The sequence below is a fragment of the Ostrea edulis genome, chromosome 1, assembly GCF_947568905.1.
Source record: "Ostrea edulis chromosome 1, xbOstEdul1.1, whole genome shotgun sequence".
Lineage (NCBI taxonomy): Eukaryota > Metazoa > Mollusca > Bivalvia > Ostreida > Ostreidae > Ostrea > Ostrea edulis.
In genome coordinates this window covers 43,938,785-43,962,119 of record NC_079164.1, presented here as the reverse complement: position 1 = coordinate 43,962,119, position 23,335 = coordinate 43,938,785, and the positions used below count along the sequence as shown (strand labels likewise).

The 23,335-nt window shown below is 36.4% G+C and overlaps 1 protein-coding gene across 1 annotated transcript; it reads left to right on the top strand.

The window, feature by feature from the left end:
* Positions 1-21,589, top strand: LOC125653960 (uncharacterized). Its single transcript, XM_048883644.2, has 5 exons — positions 1-104; positions 8,477-9,061; positions 11,362-11,544; positions 11,674-11,770; positions 17,568-21,589. The coding sequence occupies exons 1-5, from the start codon at positions 47-49 to the stop codon at positions 18,058-18,060; spliced, it is 1,416 nt and encodes a 471-aa protein (XP_048739601.1). The 5' UTR covers positions 1-46; the 3' UTR covers positions 18,061-21,589.
* The last annotated feature ends 1,746 nt before the right edge of the window (positions 21,590-23,335 follow it).

Sequence of the window (23,335 nt, the reverse complement as noted above, 5' to 3'; positions counted from 1 at the left end):
TTTATAGTGATGATAGTCAACATTCACATCTAAATTGATCGTGAAAATGTCTCTCCGTGTAAATCAGTGTTGGATCGTATTTTTATTTCTCAACCTGGATTACGGTATGTAATCTTATAGTATATATATATATATATATATCAACCTGGATTACGGTATGCAATCTTATAGTATATATATATAGAGAGAGATAGATAGATAGATAGATAGATAAGTTTAATAGGCATAGAAAAAATCTTCACAAGTAGTAGTATAAAAAATATCACAAAGCCGATATAGTATAAACGTACACTCGACTAGTCTCTTCAATTCGTCAGGAATAAATTGGAGGATATACTCAGAAAGAAATGAAGAAGCTAGTCGAGTATAATCTATCGGCTTTGTGATATTATATATATATATATATATATATATATATATATATATATATATATATATATATATATATATATATATACATGTATATATACATGTATATATATATATATATATATATATATATATATATATATAATGATAATAATAATCTTTTTTCTTGGTATCGGAGTAGAATAAAGTAAAAAAAAATAAAATCCAATACTCAAACTTTTATCTAGTTAAAAGTTTGAGCCTTGGATTTCATTTTTTGACTTTATCTATAGATAGATAGATATATATATATACCCACGACCTGCGGAACCAAATCTCCTAGCAGGTCGTGAGTTCAACCCCGGGTAAGGGCGGAAATGGGTATCCAAATAAAGTGAAATTTTCTGTGCTTTATATTAAATATTTCTTCACTTAGGGCAGTTATGTTCATTTAAGAGTTCATTGCTTTATATAGAATATTTCAAATGTAATGTGTATCATGTATGATCCTCTTAAATGTTCGTTAAATAACTGTCTCCCATTTCCATTCTCAATGACCGTGTAGCGTATGACAGCGTGGCGAGAAGTCCATCGTCATTGAAAGCAAGTTTTAGATGGTCGAGCGGTCTAGCGCGCTGGTTACATGCTGCTCGGAGATTTGGTTCCGTAGGTCGTGAGTTCAACCCCGGGTAGGGGCGGAAGTGGGTATCCAAATAAAGTGAAATTTTCTGTGACTTCACACACACACACACACACACACACACACATATATATATATATATATATATATATCATATATAAAAGCACTAAATTCCAACAACACCTAATACCTAAAAGTGTCGGATCCACAACATGGATACAAGGTCAAGTACAAAAAATTATAAAAAGCACTAAAATGACCAACGACACGAACAACCAGATTGTCAAATTTTCGGGATGACCTGTTCCTTCTTCAGGACAAACGATTTTTTTTTTTTTACATAATGTGGCCAATATTAACAGAGAATAATAACAAAAACTACATATGAATGCATCTAGCACTACAGCTACACTAATCTACAACGCAGACTACGTTACATGTTTTGTTTTGTTTTTAGGCTTGTCAATCAATGTTAAAAGCGGAACGAATTAGGACATGCCTTATTCGTCCAAAGAGCTGATTTTTGGAATAAGGCATGTCCTAATTCCATTCTCTACCCAGAGTTCCGTGCGCTCCTCGCACTACACCTCTGTCAACGGCTTTTTACAGAAATCTTGTAAAAGTTTCTAATATCCAACATTTATGTTTTGGAGGTACTGACTAAAACCCGGTCTCGGTCCCGGTCCCGGTCTTCGGTCTCGGTCCCGTGACTAAAACCCGGTTTTCGGTCTCAGATTTTTTATTCGATAAAAGCAGAATACATCAGAATATTTCAGCCCCAATTTCTCTTTAATTTAGATATGACATATCATGCCTGCATTCTGATAGTTGATTGATAATATTATTGTCGTCTTTCGTAAAATAATATGTGAAAACTCCGGGACCGGTGTGACCGAGAAGTAAAAACAGTGCTAAAAGCCGGTCCCGGTCTCGATATTTTTTATTTTTCCTAAATAGCCGCTTGAATCTACTTTTTTATAAAAAAAAAAAAAAAAAAAAAAAAAAAGATAAGAGTGTTATATTCAATGACATTCCTTTGTATGCACATGTATGTTTCTGGTTTATTGTATGTTTGTGTTTTATTCAATTTTCCTTTTTATGTCAAAATCGAACTCAACTACGTGACTTTTTTCCTCCCAAATGAACGCGTTACATTACATTTTCATAAAAAGATAAGAATGTAGAAGAGAAATAGTATATATGTACTTATCCTGGTGTATTTGTTTGTAATTTAATGTTGGATGTAGTTTTTACAAAATTAATTCTCTCTCTCTCTCTCTCTCTCTCATTTACGAGTGTACAGTGAGAATCGCATTGATTTGTTAAATTATGATATTATATTAGTTGTTTTAATCAGGGAAGAAAAGCCTCTATGTAAATATTAGAATAATACAAAGTAGAGTGCACGTGCAAAATATGAGTCCAGAATGTACGATGTATGAAGTACTTTAAAAATTATGTTCATTGGTGAAATGGGAAAAAACCCCAAAACAAATCTTGTCCTTAAATTTTATTATAATTTTTGAAACATGATGAATAATTGTTGTTGACCCCCTCCCCTTTCCAGAAAGATTCTGAATACAAGAATGATGCTTTTGAAAAGCAAATGTTATATCCCCGTAATCGGATATTCGGGGCGTATTTATATAGTTGTTGGTCCATCCGTCTGTTTGTCAGTAAAAACTTGAACCTTCGGCATAACTTTTGAATGCATGGTGACATATTTCACATGTGTACTCCTTGTGACAAGACCTTTCTTTACATGCAATTCTTCACCTTTCAAATTTGACCTACTTTTGAAAATCTTTAACCTTAGCCATAACTTTTGAATGGTTAGTAAAAATACACGAGGGTATAAAATACTTCAGGCAGGCATACTTTTCTTGAAGCGCTAACAGTAGGCCTATTTGTATTTTCAAAACTGAAATTTATTTCTTAAATGAATTTACATGTATGTCTTGCATATTTATAAACGTAGATTTCATTGTTTGTAAATTTGTCAGTTTATGTCAAATTTATGCACTTTGAAATATAAGATATTTTGAAAATAGGAAACAAACAGTTTTTGTGTAGCATAATTTATACATGTATGTTTGTACATATACGTATATAACTATTCACAATAAATATAGTTACCCCATAATATTACAGTAAAAACATACCATAGATGATTTGAAGATCATCTAAAGTCAGAGGGTATCTTCTGTATAAATATACAGAATCTGACATTTTGGTGAGCATGTGCTCTATGTATGACACACTTTTGTAGATACTATAAATACAGTATATTATTAGGTGGATTTTTAAAAAAAAAAAAAGCATTGTATCTAAAAGAACCACAACTGAAAAAAAAAGTATCAAATAAGAAAGGAAGAAATATTTTATAGTTATTATTCATTGGTTATATACAAATACAAATGTATATGTAAAATTTATATCCATATAAAGAGATCGGGTTCGGAATACAAAACATGAATCTTTAAAAACTGAATTTGACAGGAATAGAAATAAAATAAATGAACAAATAAACTAACTGTAAATTACAAACAAATACACCAGGATAAGTACATATATATTATTTCCCTTCTACATCCTTATCTTCTTATGAAAAGGTAGTGTAACGCGATCATTTGGGACAAAATGTCACGTACATGTAGTTGAGTTCGATTCTGACAAAGAATATTGGAATAAAAAACCTACACACACAATAAATCAGAAATATATGTATACAAAGGATGCCATTGAGTATCACGTCCTTATCTTTTTATGAAAAGGTAGATTAAAGCGGCTATTGAGGAAAAATGTCGAAACCGGGACCGGCTTTAAATAGCATTGTTTTTATTTCTCGGTCCCACCGGTCCCGGAGTTTTCACATATTATTTTACGAAAGAGGAAAATAATATGATCAATTTATTATCAGAGTGCAGGCATGAGATGTCATACCTAAGTTATTGAGAAATGGGGCTCAAATATCCTGATATATTTTGTTTTTATCGAATAAAAGTATCTGGGACCGGGACCGAAGACCGGGTTTTAGTCACGGGACCGAGACCGAAGACCGGGACCGGGACCGGGTTTTAGTCAGTACCTGTTTTGGACTAAATATTTAGTCATATTATGAAATGTTTTTGGTGCAATCAAATTGATGCTTACAGTAAATTGTTTAAAATCGCCGTTTTCTGATCCTAAATTTGGAACTATGTACTTCGTAATATGCGTATGAATGTGGTGGAGATTTAAATGTAAACATGGAATCAAAAGTAAGAAAGGCTTTAAAAATACGATAAAACTTGTAAAATAAGAGACAAATAGCTAAATGGTAATTATGTACTTATTAAAGTGTCAGTGGGCCATGAAAAGAGCCTGATGTATCACTTTTTACCAGAACCTTTAAAGGGAAAGGAAACTGAGAATGATTGTTTATATCATGTGATTATATTGTCACGTGATTCCAAGCGTTGGCTGAGATGTATGTGAAGCTTTGCGTAACGCGCCATCTGGTGAGAGAATGGTCCTAATTCGCTCCGCTTTTAACATTGATTGGCAAGCCTAAAAACCAAAGCACATGTAGTTTGCGTTGTAAATACGTTTGTAGATTAGTGTAGTTGTAGTGCTAGATTATTTAAATGTAGTTTTTGTTATTATTCTCTGTTAATTTTGGCCACATTATGTAAAAAAAAAAAATCCGTTTGTCCTGAAGAAGGGACAGGTCGTCTCGAAAATATTTAAATTTGACAATCTGGTTGTTCGTGTCGTTGGTCATTTTAGTGCTTTGTATATATATATTTGTGTGTATATATATATATAAAGAATAAAATCCAAAATAATAATCAACGATCAGTTCCTCTAGTACTTTCGCCTTACGGCTCTTCAAGTACTAGCAGGAACTGATCGTTGCTTATCATGAGATCATTTTGGATTTTATTCTTTTAAATTATTTAATAATTCTACCGATTTCTTCATTCATTTTTTGACATTATATATATATATATATATATATATATATATATATATATATATATATATATATATATGTGAAAGATAACGAACGTTGTCAATCTCATAATTCCTATAACGAATACAAAATTAAGTGAAGAGCAGACACGGTCCCCTGGACATACCATGCTCAGGTAAACGGAGTAATACGTAGTTAAAATTAGTCGCTAAAGAACGACCTAATAATTGCTATGAAATACGCCAGACAGCATTCGACCCAGTGATATCTGCAAATTAGATCATTATAACAACGACCATAGAAACTGACTTTAAACGAGACTGTTAAACCCCCTATAACACCAACGTGATTGTCAGTAGCTTGTCTCGATTTAAAAACTGATCATACACAGAGGATACCTTAAATTAACCCTCTGGAAACATACCTTTTTTGTATCTAATTAACGAAATGAAATATTTTGTAACAGAAAGAGTGGCTACAATACTGTTATTATTACTATTATTTGTTACAATACTGTTATTATTACTATTTTTTTTTTTACAATACTGTTATTATTACTATTATTTGTTACAATACTGTTATTATTACTATTATTTGTTACAATACTACCGATGAGACCAAAGTTATTGAAGTAACTTCAAATCATTAAAAACAAATTAAAGTTTGCGCGTAAGAGGGAAATGATTAGAAGAAAGGGAAAATAAAATACTCAGCAAAATCACTGGAAAATGGAAGACCTTAGTAGAACTCAAATTTGACTTACATAGTATATATTAATCTTTGCCCATACTTTTAATCGGAACATATTCAAATAATTTATTTTCCACCATTGGTTTTGAATGTGCTAATGTTCTTTTAATGAATGGTGTGTGACGGACGTCCGGTATTGAACTGTATTAACACTTTCTTATCGTATCGTCATTAGACCTCTTTTCTTTAACTCACCAATGAAAGCCTTTCTTTAATTAATTTACCGGATAATAACAAGTACAAAATCCTGTCATGGAACAAGTACAAGTAATAATGTACTACAAGTTATTGCACACAAAGTAAAGTACTTCCTGCAATGCTACAATGCTGTAGGAGATATTTAAGGATTGCTAAGATACATTTTGGTCTTAAGAGTTGTGTTTACAACTTATTTGAGAAATATCTTCATAAGTTTAAGTTTTTGCTAACATGGTGGGCGTCGATTTGCCACTTGGGACGTGTTACAACCCTAGAAAACATCCTATTTTCTAAAGTCTTGATTTATACATAAAGAACAAACTCATATGATAGGTAAAACGTTGTTTATTATACATATATTCAAATAAAAGTAAAACAAAACCAGAAAACATACATGTATTTTCAAACAATTTCAATAATGCTGCGAAGTAGGTTGCAGAGTTCGTGGAATGTATATACATATGTCCTTGTATATTTAAATACGGAAGACGGCATTAAAACCAGATCTAACTATATCGAAACAAAATTTGTCTTCATGTGTTGTAAATGACAAAATGATTTCAAGACAATCTAATTAAAATCCGACTTCTTAGATCCGCACCATATACTTTGCGTAAGAAGATCTGACATTATAGCGATTGTGAGCGTATCCTAGGATCTGATTTTAACTAGATTGGATTTCAAGAGAAATTAAATGGAAAACGCACAATACCATTGTAAATATGATTATCTAATTTGGATATACAATCTATTATTAGATTGAATGCTGTCTAAGGTGTATCATACCAATAGTTAGACCGCTCTTTACATACTGATTTTAACTATATCGATTACTCCGTTTACTCGATCAAGATAGAGGGCTCACAGCAGGTGTGACCGTTCAACAGGGGATGCTTACTCCTCCTAGGCACCTGATTCCACCTCTGATGTGTATGGAGCGCCAAATTAACACAAACTCAGATAATTGAAGATATCTTCAATTATCTAAAGATATCATCAATTCATTTGATGCGCGCAACAATTGAATTAAAGATATCTTCAAATAATTAATGATATCTTCAATTCTGAATTATTGCGCGCATTAATTGAATTGATGATAGCATTAATTCTTCAGCTGAATTGATGAGCGCTTTAATTGAATTCATGATCTCTTCAAATGAATTAATGATATCAACAATTGAATTGATGCGTGCTACAATTCAATTGAAGAGAACATTAATTGATATAATGTGCGCATTAAATCAATTGATGAGAGCACTAATTGAATTGATGCGCGCATTAATTCATTTGATGAGAGCAATAATTGATTTAATGCGTGCATTAATTCAATAATTGCTCTCTTCAATTGAATTAATGATATTTTTAATTCATTTGAAGAGAGCAATAATTCTTTTAGAGAGAGCAACTATATAATTAAAGATATCTTCAATTCAACATATCCACAATTGAATTAATGATATCTTTAATTGAATTGTTGCTCTCTTTAAAAGAATTGATGGGCGCATTAATTCCATATACAAAAGCACTGTAAATGAATTAAAGATATCTTCAATTGAATTAAAGAGATCATCAAATTATTTATACCGAGCTCTAAATTAATTATTGCGAGCAATATTTCTACTAAATTGATGCTCTCATCAAATGAATTGAAGAGAGCAATAATTGAATTAATGCGCGCATCAAATCTATTATTGCTCTCATTAATTGAATTAATGCGCGCATCAATTGAATTGAAGATAGCAATAATTGATTTAATAAGCGCATTAAATCAATTATTGCTCTCATTAATTCAATTGATGCGCGCATTAATTCAATTGATGAGAGCAATAATTGAATTGAAGCGCGCATTAATTCATTTGATGAGAGCAATAATTGATTTAATGCGCGCATTAATTCAATTAAAGAGAGCAATAATAGAATTGATGATATCTTCAAATAATTGAAGATATCTTCAATTATTTGAGTTTATGTTAATTTGGCGCTCCATAGATGTGTCCAGGGGTCCGTGTTTGACCTATTCTTATTTTTGTGTTCTTTATTGGATTATAAGATTGAATCCCGTGAGGATCCGGGTTAGAATAGGTCCTCAGTACCCCCTTGCTTGTCGTAAGAGGCGACTAAATGGGGCGGTCCTTCGGATGAGACCGCAAAACCCGAGGTCCCGTGTCGCAGCAGGTGTGGCACGATAAAGATCCCTCCCTGCTCAAAGGCCATAAGCGCCGAGCATAGGCCTAAATTTTGCAGCCCTTCACCGGCAGTGGTGATGTCTCCATATGAGTGAAATCTTCTCGAGAGGGACGTAAAACAATATTCAATCAATCAATCGATTATGAGATTGATCAGCGTTCGTTATCTTCACTTTTTCATGATGTACTAGTACTTTAAAGGAACCATTTAAGCATCTTCAAGTATTTCGTTGTTGACCATAATATACAGATAAATCATGGAACGCTTCGTACAATGTATCACGCATATAAGATTGTTTAGATAGAGCTTTTTATGATGTGAACATGATTTAGATATGATTATGCCATCGACACTTTATAAGTTCATGCAATTTCTCCAATCTTGTTTTTATTGTATAGCAACAAGCAGACAACTAGATATAATCATGGGCCTTGATGCGTCAAAAAACACCGATGAACATGGATTCAATTTTCAGCGAGAGTTTTTCAGAAATTTAACAGAGGAAATTTACATCTATAATGAAACAGATATACGAGTTGGAGTTTTTGCATACGATGATACAATTAAATTATATCCACAGACCATGCTTTGGCCAAAACAGACCACTTTAAAAACGAAAGTCATAGAGGCCATCGATACATTGAACTACACAAACGAGAATGACAATCCGTACTTAGATCATGCTCTCCGCTTCGCATTGGCGAGTTTTGATGACGACATAGCAGAAAACAAAGCAAGAGAGTGTAGCGAGAAGGTTTTGATGATGGTGGTTACAGACGAGGTCCAGAAGTGGAGTAATGGGCGCAAAGGTCTTGCCAGATTACAGGAAATAGGGGTTAAATTGTTCTTTGTTCTCGTTGGAAACAAACTCTTAGAAATGATTGAACCAGGTGAAAATTTAATCGTTCCCACCTTCGACGAATTGAACTCCATAAACAACTTGGGAAATACTACATATTTCCTTAGAACAATGCTCGCTGAAGGTTAGTGAAGTCCTAATAATTATATTATTAGGACTTATATTATTATTATATATATATATATATATATATATATATATATATATATATATATGTGTGTGTGTGTGTGTGTGTGTGTGTGTGTGTGTGTGTGTCTGTGTGTGTGTGTGTGTCAATATGTAAATGTAACAACATGTTTGATTAAGGTTTATCGATCTTCGTGTGATGTCATAGGATTTTGCAAAAATCTCTATTAAATTAAACTTTGCGTATGATAGAAGTTTATCTTTCAGAGGAATTTTATTCACTGGATAAAATAAAATAACTGGTAAACTATTGATAGTGAAAAGGTTCTTATTTTCCATAGATAATTAATTATCTATAATTTTAAAAATGTTGGCAAGGGCAATAACTCTTATGCTGTATTTACTGTTCGTCTGTCATACAATGTTTTCCCTAATATCCACAATTAATTTATACATGTTAATAAATAAGCAGTTTTCATATAATGCTGACATTATACATTTTTCACAAGTTTTTGTCTATCTTTACTATTCTGTTTTACTACAATGTGTGACTTTCTGATGTTGACCCATGCTTCTGTGGGTACCTGTAAAGTGCGAAACGAAATCGAAACAAAATGAAACGAAATCTACCGAAACTAAACGAAATCTATCGAAACGAAATGAAAGCTTTCGTTTCGTTTCGCACTTTACAGGTACCCATACTTCTGTTCTTGTATGTCTGACATCTTTAAAAAGGTGGCAACACACATAATTTCTTTGGTTATAAATTACCTGATATGCGTTATTGTGTCTGTGGGTAACCAAGATGTGTTTTTCCAAAACAATTTATTTTGATTTTAAAAATTGAACACCCACCCCCACAACAGACTGGATTATTTTGTACCATTTCAACCTTTACTTTAGCTAAAAATATGTTTACAGTCTGTAAAATTGCAAAATAAAATCACAAATATCTTGTAACGAATCCACATTTCCGTCGCATTCAATGAAATATTTCGCGTGTTGAAACTCCATTCCAATTAAAATAAAGTATAAGTTATTCAACGTCAATTCATAACTCAAATAATCAACTGAAACTGTATCCCCTAATTCTGTTTGAATGCTGATAATATTGCATCTCAATTCTGTACTTAAAACCTAATGAAAATGGTATTGATATACATGTATATGAAATATGTGCATGTGTTGATTTTAGGATTTGTCACCTTATTGGTTATTGAATCAGCGATTTACAGGGCCAAATTAATTCTGCTATATGAAAATATATCTGACAAAATCTATCAGTATGACTATCTTTTGTCAGTATAGTGAAGTTTAATAACTCGCTAGTCATATCATTGTCGTTAAATCTCTCCATTTTGACAAGCGAGTTTTCTTAAATGATTGGTACGTATATGATTCCTTTGTACACTGGTGACTAGAGATAATATTAATATAGACTAATATGGGATCGGTGATGATTAGAGACAGCGTTAATTTACATCTCACAAAAATGTCCTCTAAACAACTATCCCAACATTTTAGAGTGAATATCGCGAAATGTCGCTGTATGATAAAGCTTTTGGACACCGATTGATCATTGAGGGCAGTGGCGTAGCTTCCATTGAGGCAACCGAGGCAGCTGCCTCGGTAAAAAAAACCCACCTTTTACGTTGTTAAAATGTCGATAGCTTCTGTGTGTGTGTGGTGGTGGGGGGGGGGGGGGGAGGGGCACAGCCCCCCAGACCCCCTGCCTCGGTAATATTCGAACCCAAGCTACGCCTATGGAGGGCGGACCTACATCCCTATATAGGACAAAATATTTTTTTTTTAAAAATAGGTAACACTCCTGTCTGTTACTAAGGGAACCAACAAAAGCACAGTTGTGGGTTCTATACTCCGAAAGACTTAATTCATGAAAAACAAGAATTTTTACCAAAGCGCTAAGCATGATTTTGAAGACAGGTATACCTGTCTGTTATCTTCCGATAAAATATCAGATTGCGGACCAGTCTAGCCTGACGTCATACGGGTTAAATGTCAATGAAATCTTGCAGACCCAGCCTTACATTTAATTTACAAAAAGCGGACTGAAAATAAAAACTTGAAAAACAAAACATGATAGGATCAGCTGCATTAATAAGACATTCAGACTTAAAGCCGCCAAAATTTAACTTTCAAAACGCAAAATATCTTCCTTATTGTCTCATCCTCCTAGTTCACCTGGCTTTGTAGAAAACGTACACCTGTTCATATTGCCAGGTGCTGCAGGATCTTATTCAACACAATTACTCAATCTTTGTTATCTTTACATCTCAGGGATAGGTTCATGCTGTTCTTCAACAGTTCCTGGAGGTCATTTGGTATATCCATCATGTGCAGTCCGTATGGGGAACAAATGTAAAGTCTCGTGTGATCGCCAGCTAAATTCCCCACGTGTTGTTTTAGCAACGTGCGAGACCAATGGTGTCTGGAGCAATGGCGGAGAAAAAGTTTGTGGAGGTAAACCAATACTTGGTTATCTTTCTGCCTTAACCTACTCTGTGTTCTTGGCAAAGTGAGGGGATCAATTTTGATAGAATGTATGCTATCATGAAATATAGGGTATTTGATGACTCTTTTTTCTCCCAGGGTTTGAACTTCATGTATTGTCTCTTGCAATTGGAGGGATCTCCGTGCTGGTTGTTGCTTGTATTGGGATTCTGATATTTCTGTACAGAAAGAGAAGGTATGCCTATCTTGCTCTTTTCTTTTTGCTCTCTGCCTCTCTCTCTCTCTCTCTCTCTCTCTCTCTCTCTCTCTCTCTCTCTCTCCACTTGAGGGTATGAATTACACGCCAGTATACATGTACTTCATGAAGCATGTTAGCGCTTCATGAAAAATATGCTGACGTGAAGCGTTGTATTTAATACCCCCATGAAATTTATTTCTTATATTTACATTTTACTTTCATTTCTGTTGGATTTCCCAGCCGTTAGAATAGACGTATATGTACTATATTTATCAGAATTCATACGCACATTGTGCACAACTGCAACGCATTGATGAAATTGCTATTATTGCAATTTTTAAAGATAAAAACGTTACTTCATTTGTGCATTATACATTTAAAGAGTTATGAAAAGTTAACATATATGTACTATTTTTAACGAAGACGTCGAACGACAGCGGAACTAAGTAACTTCTTATTAAAAGGTATCCGTAAAATGGTAATTATGCCCCCGGGATCGAAAATCGGGAAACATATTGTTTTTGTCCTGGATGTCATGCTGTCTGAAACGTTAACTTGCTAATAACTTTTGAACAGTAAGTGCTAGAGCTAGAGTATTCCTTGTGACAAGACCTTTCCGTGGGTACCAACATTTTTTACCCTGTGACCTTGAACTTGGAGTTTGACCTACTTTTTGAAAGCTTTAACCTTGCTAATAACTTTTGAACAGTGAGTGCTAGAGCTTTGATATTTCACATGATTATTCCTTGTGGCAAGACCTTTCCGTGGGTACTAAACCTTTTGACCTAGGCATTTGACCTACTTTTAAAAAATTGACATTGCTCATAACTTCTAAATGATCAATATTAGAGCTTTCATATTGCACATGAACATTTCTTGTGACAAGATTACCAATATATTTGTCCTTGTGACCTTGGCCATCTTTGGAATTGGCCACTCTCGGGGGCATTTGGGTTTCACAAACACATCTTGTTTTTAAAGATAGAAATATCCTTATTTACGTCAGAGGTATTTGCATTAATAAACAAAATCCTGAAATCACTCTAAGTGAGTACAAAATCTATAATTATCGTCAAAGTTGAAAAATTAAACACAACTCCAAAGTTTACATAATTATGTGAACGGAAATTCAATTGCAAAATATCACTGCTATTCAAAAAAAGTTCTGAATAAGTCTGTCCTTGTTAACGAACTTACAAACGATTACTACAACTTAGTATTCTTTGGATTGGTTAAATACTATTTGAGTAAACATTGATTTTAACATCCTTGGTCATTTTAAACATAGAGCTAGAATTTATACACTTGAGACCCCAAACCCGGCAGCAATCATGTTTTTGTATATCTCTGTATAATTCAAATATCCTGTATAAAGAGCACTAGGTCGTGCATCCGGTTTATAGAATGGCGGGCGGGCGTCCCTGTAATAGGGTACCTACTTTGTGTGATCAACTCCGCTTACACCTCTAACTTGAAATTCGTCAAACTGTGTACAGTTGTACGGACACATTGAATATGTGCATGTGTCATTTTGAAAGTAATTAGATATTTTTAAAAAAAATTAAATGTAGTTGAACTTTTAAGCATGCCTTGAAAAGACGGTACCTAGTATTTTTGTAATGAACTCCTCTGACATAATTTGTTTGACATCTGTTAGACTTTGTACAGCGGTGCATGTCTCATTTTTGGAAGTGATCAGACATTCTTCGAGAAATTGGAGTGTGGCCTTACTGAGGCCCTGGAGTGTGGCCTACCTGAGGCCCTGGAGTGTAGCCTAGCTGAGGCCCTGAATTATGACCTTCAGTGTGGCCTGACTGAGGCCTTGGAGAGTGACCTGGCAGAGGCTTTGAAGTGTGGCCTAGTAGAGGCCCTGGAGTGTGGCCTGGCAGAGTGGACTGGCTGAAGCCTGGATTGTGGCCTGGCAGAGGCCCTGGGGTGTGGCCTTGATAAGGCCCTGTAGTGTGGACTGGTAGAGGTCCTGGATTGTAGCCCAGCAGAGGCCTTGTAGAGTGGCCTGGCTGAGGCCCTGGGGTGTGGTCTCGTAAAGACCCTGGAGTGTAGCCTGGCAAAGGCCCTGGGGTGTGACCTGGTAGAGGTCATGGAGAGTGTCCTGGCAGAAGCCATGGGATATGGCCTGGATAAGTTTCTGGAGTGTGGGCTGGTAGAGATCCGGGAGTTTGGCCTGACAGAGGAATTGTAGAGTGGCTTGGCTGAGGCCCTGGGGTGTGGTCTTGTAATGACCATGGAGTGTGGCCTGGATGGCACATGTCTTGGGGTGTGGCCTGGCAGAGGCCCTGAAGTGTGGCCCGGCAGAGGTCTTGTAGTGTCCTGGCAGAGGCCCTGGAGTGTGGCCTGGCAGAAGCCCTGGAGGGTGGTCTCGTAGAGGCCCTGGAGTGTTGCCTGGCAGATGCCCTGGGGTGTAGCCCTGAAGAGTGGCCTAGCAAAGGCCCTGGATGGGGCCTGGCTGAGGCTCTGGATTGTGGCCTAGCTGAGGCCCTGGTGTGTGGCCTGGCTGAGTCCCTGGAGTGTGGCCTAACTGAGGCCCTGGAGTGTAGCCTAGCTGAGGCCCTGGAGTATGACCTTGAGTGTGGCCTGACTGAGGCCTTGGAGAGTGACCTGGCAGAGGCTCTGAAGTGTGGCCTAGCAGAGGCCCTGGAGTGTGGCCTGGCAGAGTGGACTAGCTGAAGCAGAGGCACTGAGGTGTGGTCTCGTAGAGACCCTAGACTGGCTGGAGCCTGGAATGTGGCCTGTCAGAGGCCCTGGCGTGTGGCCTGGATAAGGCCCTGTAGTGTGGACTGGCAGAGGTCATGGAGTGTAGCCCAGCAGAGGCCTTGTAGAGTGGCCAGGCTGAGGCCCTGGAGTGTGGTCTCGTAGAGACCCTGGAGTGTAGCCTTGTAAAGGCCCTGGGGTGTGGTCTTGTAGAGACCCTGGAGTGTGGCCTGGATGGTACATGCCCTGGGGTGTGGCCTGGCAGAGGCCCTGGAGTGTGGTCTTGCAGAGGCCCTGAAGTGTGGCCTGACAGAGGTCTTGTAGAGTGTCCTGGCAGGGGGCCTGGAGTGTGGCTTGGCAGAAGCCCTGGAGGGTGGTCTCGTAGAGGCCCTGGAGTGTTGCCTGACAGATGCCCTGGGGTGTAACCTGGCAGAGGCCCAGAAGTGTGGCCTAGCAAAGGCCCTGGATTGGGCCTGGCTGAGGCTCTCGAGTGTGGCCTGGCAAAGGCCCTAGAGTGTGGCCTGGCTGAGGTCTTGGAAAGTGACCTGGACGAGGCCCTGGAGTGTGGTCTCGTATAGGCCCTGGAGTGTGAGTGTGGCTTGGCAAAGACTCTGGGATGTGGCCTGGCAGAGGCTCTGAAGTGTGGCCTGGCAGAGGCTCTTTGGTTGAGGCCTGGCAGAGTCCCTAGAGTGTGGCCTGGCAGAGGTCTTGGAGAGTGAGCTGGATGAGGCCCTGGAGTGTGGCCTCGTATAGGCTCTAGAGTGTGACCTGACACAGGCCCTGGAGTATGGCCTGGCAGAGGCCCTGTAGTGAAATCATGCTGGTCACTGACCTGTACCATCATATTTCTTGCTTTCACAAAGTTTCGTGTCCTCTCACGTTGAGTTTCACTAAGATCACTGGTTTCAGAGGCAGGTTCCTCAACATCCTCTAGAACAGCATCCAACTCAGCCTCTGTGATAGCGGCTAGCAAGAATAGCTCTTTCTGCAAGTCTGCCTCCCTTTCACCAAACTGAAGTCTCGCCTTGGCTGCTTCAGCCTTTGATCTATTTTGGAGGAGCAGACTGTGCTCCAAAGAAATTGATGAATTGATGACCCTGGACCCATGCTTGGAACGTCGGGAACACGAAGATACAGGATGCTATGATGTTGATGTGAATTCAGCCATGCCTGACAAAGGTGGTTCCACTGACTGGGGCTCCGACTTGAAGTCTGTTGATTTGTATAAGTGCTGTAATAGCATTTCTGTTTTACTCATGACTGAATCTCTAATCAAGCATTGTATTGAAATAATGCATCTGCTTGTCTATTCTGTTAAGGTAGTCTAGGAAATCTTGTGATTTCTGAGGGTTTTTAAAGTAACAGATTTGACTCTCCTTTGACACTGGGAAAGTATACTTAAGTCAAAACGACCACCAAACTCTTTGTAAATTTTAAAAAGTCTCTTCCTCTAGAGTGTGTCTCAATTCTGTTAAGTTTCTCTCACACCCTTTCACTTCTTCTAAATAGTTTTCCTGTCCTCTCTCTGTGAGAGTGCATAATCGTTTTCCTGTACCCAGATCAGCTGGTATTCGGTGGAGAACTCTCTCTCTCTCTCTCTCTCCCAACATCGTGGAAAGTCGTAGATCGTTCTTCCTTTCTTACTATGCTGTTCCCAATGTTTTCCCACAAAAGACACACGGCAGTTAGTTAACGGACTTTATTGCCATTACAATAATATCGCCGTAAGAACTTAAACAAATGTACAAATAACGCTATCAGTACTACATTCTTACATACATATTCGTATTACCTAAACGCCAATATGATATAGCTCAAAGTAATTGTTTACATATACAGACTGTTGAACATGACATTACGAAAGATAAACAATGGAGGAAATTCGAGCTACGAACATTAATTTGTAAATTCACGATAAGAGAAGATAAACTTTGCACTGATGCTTAATAGATATAACATCAAGAAAATATTGACAACAGACATCAAAGTGCTTGATATAACTTGAAAACTGGATGAATTAACAACAGCACCCTCGTGGTGTGAAATGCGTTAAAAAACACATAGAAGATTGCAAAAGAGCGATAACTTTAAAACGGCGGTATGACATACAACAAGAACAGTAACTCCTGTACCACTAATATAGTTCTAAATTTGTGTTACTTTACCTACAGCTGGTGATGTCTCAATATGAGTGAAATATTCTCGACGGGACGTAAAACAATCAATCAATCATCCTTGACATAGCCTGCTTTCCGAGGCCTTCCGATTGGAACCAGACTATCCTCAACAATGCATATATGTTTGTTGCAAGCTAGTTCGATCCGGTTTTTCTTTAGTATCGCATGTCCGCTTAATCATTACTATATATGGAGCGTCGTCAAGGTCAAGGGGTGGATATTTGGCTGTTCCGTTTAAAATAACGAATGGTTCAACGATATGATATTGAAAGCTGGTTTATATTTTTAAAATTCTTTCTTTGTCGTTTTATCCGGTGATGAAAGTAGCAATCAATGCAGAAAAAATTCCATAATCCGGTAACGCAGGTTATGAATTTTTTGTGCAATGCTTGCTACTTTCATCACCCGATAAAACAACAAAGATTAAGTATGTATGCAGGAAAATGAAAGTTGGATAAATTCCAAGTTTACAATCTTGAATTAATCTCTACCTCTTTTTCTTTCCGTGTGTTGTTACATCAAAAATAAATATTGACTGGTAAATTCATTTGATCCTACTTTCATTTTTCCCCCCATTAATACATCATTTGTTATAGCTTCAAGAAACTTAAATCCGTTCTCATTTATAAAGCAGAATTAGCATAATCCTTATTGATGTTCAAAGAAAATGATTTTTTTTTAAAGATTAGGCATTTTCTTGAAGATTGTGCCGTTGTTTTCATCAGTAAGCAAAACATACTAGTCAAATGCAACGTATGTAATACCTGTGCCTAAAAGAAGACATGATTCAACATTTTGACGTATAATATACAAGATATTGTATGAATGAAAAGAGATGAAAATGCATCTAGAACATTGAAATTTGTATCCGTAATAAAATTTATTCTTATTTTCAATCTCTTGTGTAGGAAAGCATCTAAAGAGGTCACTGAACCCGTGGTCATACAGTCATCGACTCAACGCTCTGTACGGAACCAGTACTCTAACGCAACATCCAAGTCCTCAATAAAATCCCTGGGAAACGAGGAATCAGATGTTAATGAAGAGGAAGAGGAGGTGAGTATGGTATATGACTATGCGCAGGAGGAGAGCATGGTTGCTTTGTCGAAACGTCCAGTGAAGAAAGCAATGCAGGAACCAAAACTAAACCATGAAACGGAGTTCCTCCATGAAACGGCAAACGGAATACATTTCAACTCGTCATACGCCGCAGATGAGGAGATTTATACGAATACAGAAATTAACAACTGCCATGTACTGAACATGACCATCACATCGAATTGTCCGCCACCTTGCGTAGGGAACGGCAATACCGGATATATGGACTACGATACGGATGATATTTACGTGAATGACGGGGATGAGTACGACCAAGAGATATATGCTAATACCGTATATTGAAATTTGTCAAACGAAATTCCTTCGTAGACCATGATAGGTTTTAAGTTTCGTTCCGATCCAGTGTGTAGGAAAGAAGCCACACTGTCTGTATAAAGACACGTTTTACATACTAGGTCGTCAGATTTTAAACTTCTAGGTAAAATCTTGTTAGTGAACAGTACCTGATATGAAACATTGGGTGTTCACGTTTGGATAATCATATATACCATGTGTATTTGACAGCGGCGTACTAGTATTTTCCAAAAACCAGAAGGGTCTGTCATATTTTGTATGTCTAGGTTTCACGTGGCCAGGATTGCTGTGACCTATATTGGGAGACAAGTGTGTGGCTTACAACTATACAGAATCACAGATACTTGTGGGCAGGACTACCGATACCCCCTCTCGTTGCAGTTTTAAAAGTTCAACACATTGGGTATTTAACTACCCCCCCCCCCCCCCCCCCCCAATTATTCAACTTAAGAGTACGTGTTTATATTTCAATGAAATAAACAAATCACACATATACAGCTTTTAGCCATCTAAGTAAACTCAGGTGACTTATTGCAATTAGTCAGTCGTCGTCCGCTGTCCGTCGTTAACAAATGAACATTTTTTTTACTTCTTAATGCCTACCATTCCAATTCTTTTCAAATTTTGTTTGAAGGATTTTTTGGGACAAAGGGCCATGCATTGTAAAGTTCAGGACTCCTGCACCGAGCCTTAGGAGCGGGACAAAAAACTGCCAAAAATTACTAATTTGACCCATTTAAAAATATCTTCTCAACCACACTTCTGTAAGAAAAACTATTATGTATAGTGATATAGAGCAGGAAGGCCTCCACCAAAATTATAAATTTCATGATCCCTGGGGTAGAGATTCTGACTCCAGGGCGGGGCCAAGCTTGAAACATGTATATAGCGTCCGTGTTTAAAACAATTAAAAACATCTTTTTAATGCTATCGATAATAAATTGAAACTCGGTGGATATTTAGAGCGTGGAGGTACATGTAGTCCTTTACCAAAATTGTAAATTTCATAATCCCGGGAGTAGGGTTTTAGTATCAGGGTGGGGCCAAATGGTCAGTGATTAAATTGTTAACAATTGAACATTTGCAACTTTTTGATAACTATCATTTTATTCTTTTTCAAATTTACTATGAAGCATCTCTGGGACAAATTTGACAAAAGTTGTAAAATCCAGGGTTTCTCCACACATAGGGCCTTAAGTCTAAGCAAGGGTAAAAACCGCCACTCATTGACCAATATTCAAAATTCTTCTCTACAATTGCACTTAAGTGCATAGTGATGTAGAGCAGGAAGGCCTCTACCATGATAGTAAATTTCCCGATCCCGGTGTAGAAGTTCTTATTCCAGGGCGTGGCCAATCTTGGTATATGTATATATAGTGTAAATGTACTTTTAAAACATTTACACAATATCTTCTTCAATTCTATTGATACTAAATTGCAATTAAATAGGTACATTGTATTGAGAAAGAATAGGTAGTCCTTTACCAAAATTGTAAATTTCATGATCTCAGGAATAAGGGTTTTGGTTCTAACGTGGGGTCAAACTTATAGTGATTATTGTCTTTATCATTTGAAAGACTTCTTTAAGTTTGCTGATATGGTATAAATAAAATTAAATGTATATCTAGGAAAAGCAGAAAAGGATCTTCTAAATTTGTGAATTTTGCAACCCCTGGGGTTTGTAGGACAGGTCCAAATGAGTTATTGTGTTAATGTTAAATACATGTATATTATTTAATGTAAAGTCTTTAATCCTTATAGGCACTTTCTGGGGCATTTAAGTTTTAAGAACACATCTTGTTTTATACTTTCGCTGAATATTAGAATTTAGCTTAGATAGGCAGAACATGCAATTTTTTTTTCTAGATTTCATAGCCCTTGGGGCTAGTGATACATTTAACTAATACGGGTGATCGATAAAGCATGCGTGCCGCTTGTTATCAAAGTCATATAATTGACCATAATAGATATATTTTGATCAGTGATATGATATTCACAAAAATGATTTCTATGTAAGATTTGTTTATTTCATTGAAATGAAAAACAACCTGAAGTTCAATATTTCACGAAAAATACACGCTAAATACACAAGGCATTGATATATACAAGAAGGAATACCGGAAGTCATGTCCACAAATACCTGTGTATAGATGTATATATCTTAAAGCAACACAAGCTGTAACTGACGGCATTTTTTCATCTGTTCAATCATGCATCAATTAACTCTTATCGGTATAACTAATTTAATTCCCAAGATCTGAGGACAAATTCAGCAAAATAAACAAGGGAATATTGTTTGAAAATATTACATTGTTTCATGAATGACAAGAAGTACTATAAGTGTTAAAAAAATTATAATTACGCAAATGTGCCACTGAAATTAAATTTTGATAGTGAAATTTCTATAAATTTTGATGTTAGGTTGTTTACAAATCGGACACGTGCTCAGTGCCTCTCTTTCGCTTTTTTCCGAACTGGTGACCTCTGAGGTCAATGCACATCGGAGATTACGAACAACAATTACGGATAGGATGACATTGATTCATGGATCGACATTTTCTGCCGGTTTGACGGGTGTATTGCTTCAGATTTACTCGAATTTTATTATGTTATATATATTCAATCACAAGTACATGTATATTATTTTTTTTAATTATTCAATTTATTTACCGTCAGTTACATTTTGTATTGCTTTAATTGCATTTACTTTTTACGAGTTGCTAGTTCCTCGGGATTCACGGGCAAAATAATCTCCGTTTGGCCTTTGCCCTTTCAATCTTTGTTTTGCTATTGAGTGTCATACACACCACACTGACTAAATCGTCTTCCATATTTATATCAATTTTATTTATCTATCTATCTATTTATCTATCGTGTGTGTGTGTGTGTGTTAGTGTGTGTACAATTGCATATAACGTTCTATTATTTATCAGATTTTGTAGTTTAGTTTCAGTGCATTCTTATATGATTTAGTTTTCATTTCCTTGTACATGTATATATTCTTTCGTCCTGAAGAAGGGATTTGACATTCATATTGTTCGTGTCGTTGGTCAGTTTTAGTCATATATATATATATATATATAAAGAGAGAGAGAGAGAGAGAGAGAGAGAGAGAGAGAGAGAGAGAGTGCGTGTGTGCATTGGAGTGTGGATATGTAATGTTATACTTTGGTATTTGAAGAACACGACACAGTCAGCAACCAGTGAAATGCAGATATTGTTATTATTAAAACCTCATCTGGACTAAAGTTTACTTTGGTTTACTTTGCATGACCCCGAAATGAGGTGAGTCAATGTTTGTACATGTGAACTTTAGCCCGACCGTTGATCAATACATAGATAAATACGAACACGACTGTTCAAACCAATGTACATTGCATGTATTATTTTCTATGTATAGTTATAATTTCATACTAGTACATGAGTAAACAAGATTGTCATTATCACGTATGCATCATAAATGTTGTACATTCTTATTTTCTTTTGTTAAAAGCATGAAATAAAACTTGGAAAAATACTTGTATTTACTATCATTTTTTATTTCGAATATGGACAATGAACATCGAAAACCAGGAAGTAAAATATTAAACACCAACCTTGTGACCAATTTAGAACTACACTACGTGTAAATTGGAATCGCCAAAACAAGAATCGCGCGGCTGATCTCATTGCTCGTACGAGGAAAATCAGTCGCATACTATTAGATGTTTATGAACATGTTTAAACTTCAGATGTATGAGAAAGTGTAGTTGCGAACAATGATCAATCTCATAAATCCCATAAAGAATGGAAACACGGACCCCTGGACATACCAGAGGTGGGATCAGATACCTAGCAGGAGTAAGCACCCCCTGTCGACTGGTCACACCCGTCGTGAGCCCTATATACTGATCAAGTAAACGTAGTATTCGGTAGTCAAAATCAATAGGTAAAGAATACCCTTATAGAGTCATGAGATTGATCACTGTTCGTTATCTTCACCTTTATAGGAGTTATGAGATTGATCATTGTTCGTTATCTTCACCTTTATAGGAGTTATGAGATTGATCATTGTTCGTTATCTTCACCTTTATAGGAGTTATGAGATTGATCACTGTTCCGTTATTTTCTCCTTTGTAGGAGTTATGAGATTGATCATTGTTCGTTATCTTCACCTTGATATGAGTTATGAGATTGATCATTGTTCGTTATCTTCACCTTTATATGAGTTATGAGATTGATCACTGTTCGTTATCTTCACCTTGATATGAGTTATGAGATTGATCATTGTTCGTTATCTTCACCTTTATAGGAGTTATGAGATTGATCATTGTTCGTTATCTTCACCTTTATAGGAGTTATGAGATTGATCATTGTTCGTTATCTTCACCTTTATAGGAGTTATGAGATTGATCATTGTTCGTTATATTCACCTTTATAGGAGTTATGAGATTGATCATTGTTCGTTATCTTCACCTTTATAGGAGTTATGAGATTGATCACTGTTCGTTGTCTTCACCTTTATAGGAGTTATGAGATTGATTACTGTTCGTTATCTTCACCTTTATAGGAGTTATGAGATTGATCACTGTCGTTATCTTCACCTTTATAGGAGTTATGAGATGGATCATTGTTCGTTATCTTCACCTTTATAGGAGTTATGAGATGGATCATTGTTCGTTATCTTCACCTTGATATGAGTTATGAGATTGATCATTGTTCGTTATCTTCACCTTTATAGGAGTTATGAGATGGATTACTGTTCGTTATCTTCACCTTTATAGGAGTTATGAGATTGATCACTGTCGTTATCTTCACCTTGATATGAGTTATGAGATTGATCACTCGTTATTTTCTCCTTTTCGTGATATCTGTAGTATTCAGATTTAGCTATGAAACTGAATTAATTTATGCAATTCAACCGATCTGATTAAAAAACAATTATGATAATGAACGCCCCATTTAAGAATATTCATGATCACATGACGCCACAAGCTGAATTTAGAGAGCAAACAGCCTGCTGGCTGTTATCGGGACACATTTGGCAAACTAACAACTCAACTTTATGAGAAACGGGATGATTTCAGCTTCTCCATCGTCAACTTCCCATATTTATATAGCAATATTCCATTATCACCTGCATATAGTGTTTATATCTCTCAACTGATTCGATACACAAGAGCTTGCTCTCCGTATAGTCAGTTTTTAAATCGAAGCAGGCTATTGCCAAACAAGTTTATGGTGCAGAGGTTTCAAAAGTTTGGTTTAAAGTCAGCATGTCGCA

Bases quoted from the DNA above. Each gene is read 5' to 3' on its own strand.
- LOC125653960 (XM_048883644.2), top strand. From the start codon at position 47: ATGTCTCTCCGTGTAAATCAGTGTTGGATCGTATTTTTATTTCTCAAC. The intron at 9,062-11,361 runs GTTAGTGAAGTC...TTTACATCTCAG, and splicing joins TAGAACAATGCTCGCTGAAG to GGATAGGTTCATGCTGTTCT. The intron at 11,545-11,673 runs GTAAACCAATAC...TTTTTCTCCCAG, and splicing joins CGGAGAAAAAGTTTGTGGAG to GGTTTGAACTTCATGTATTG.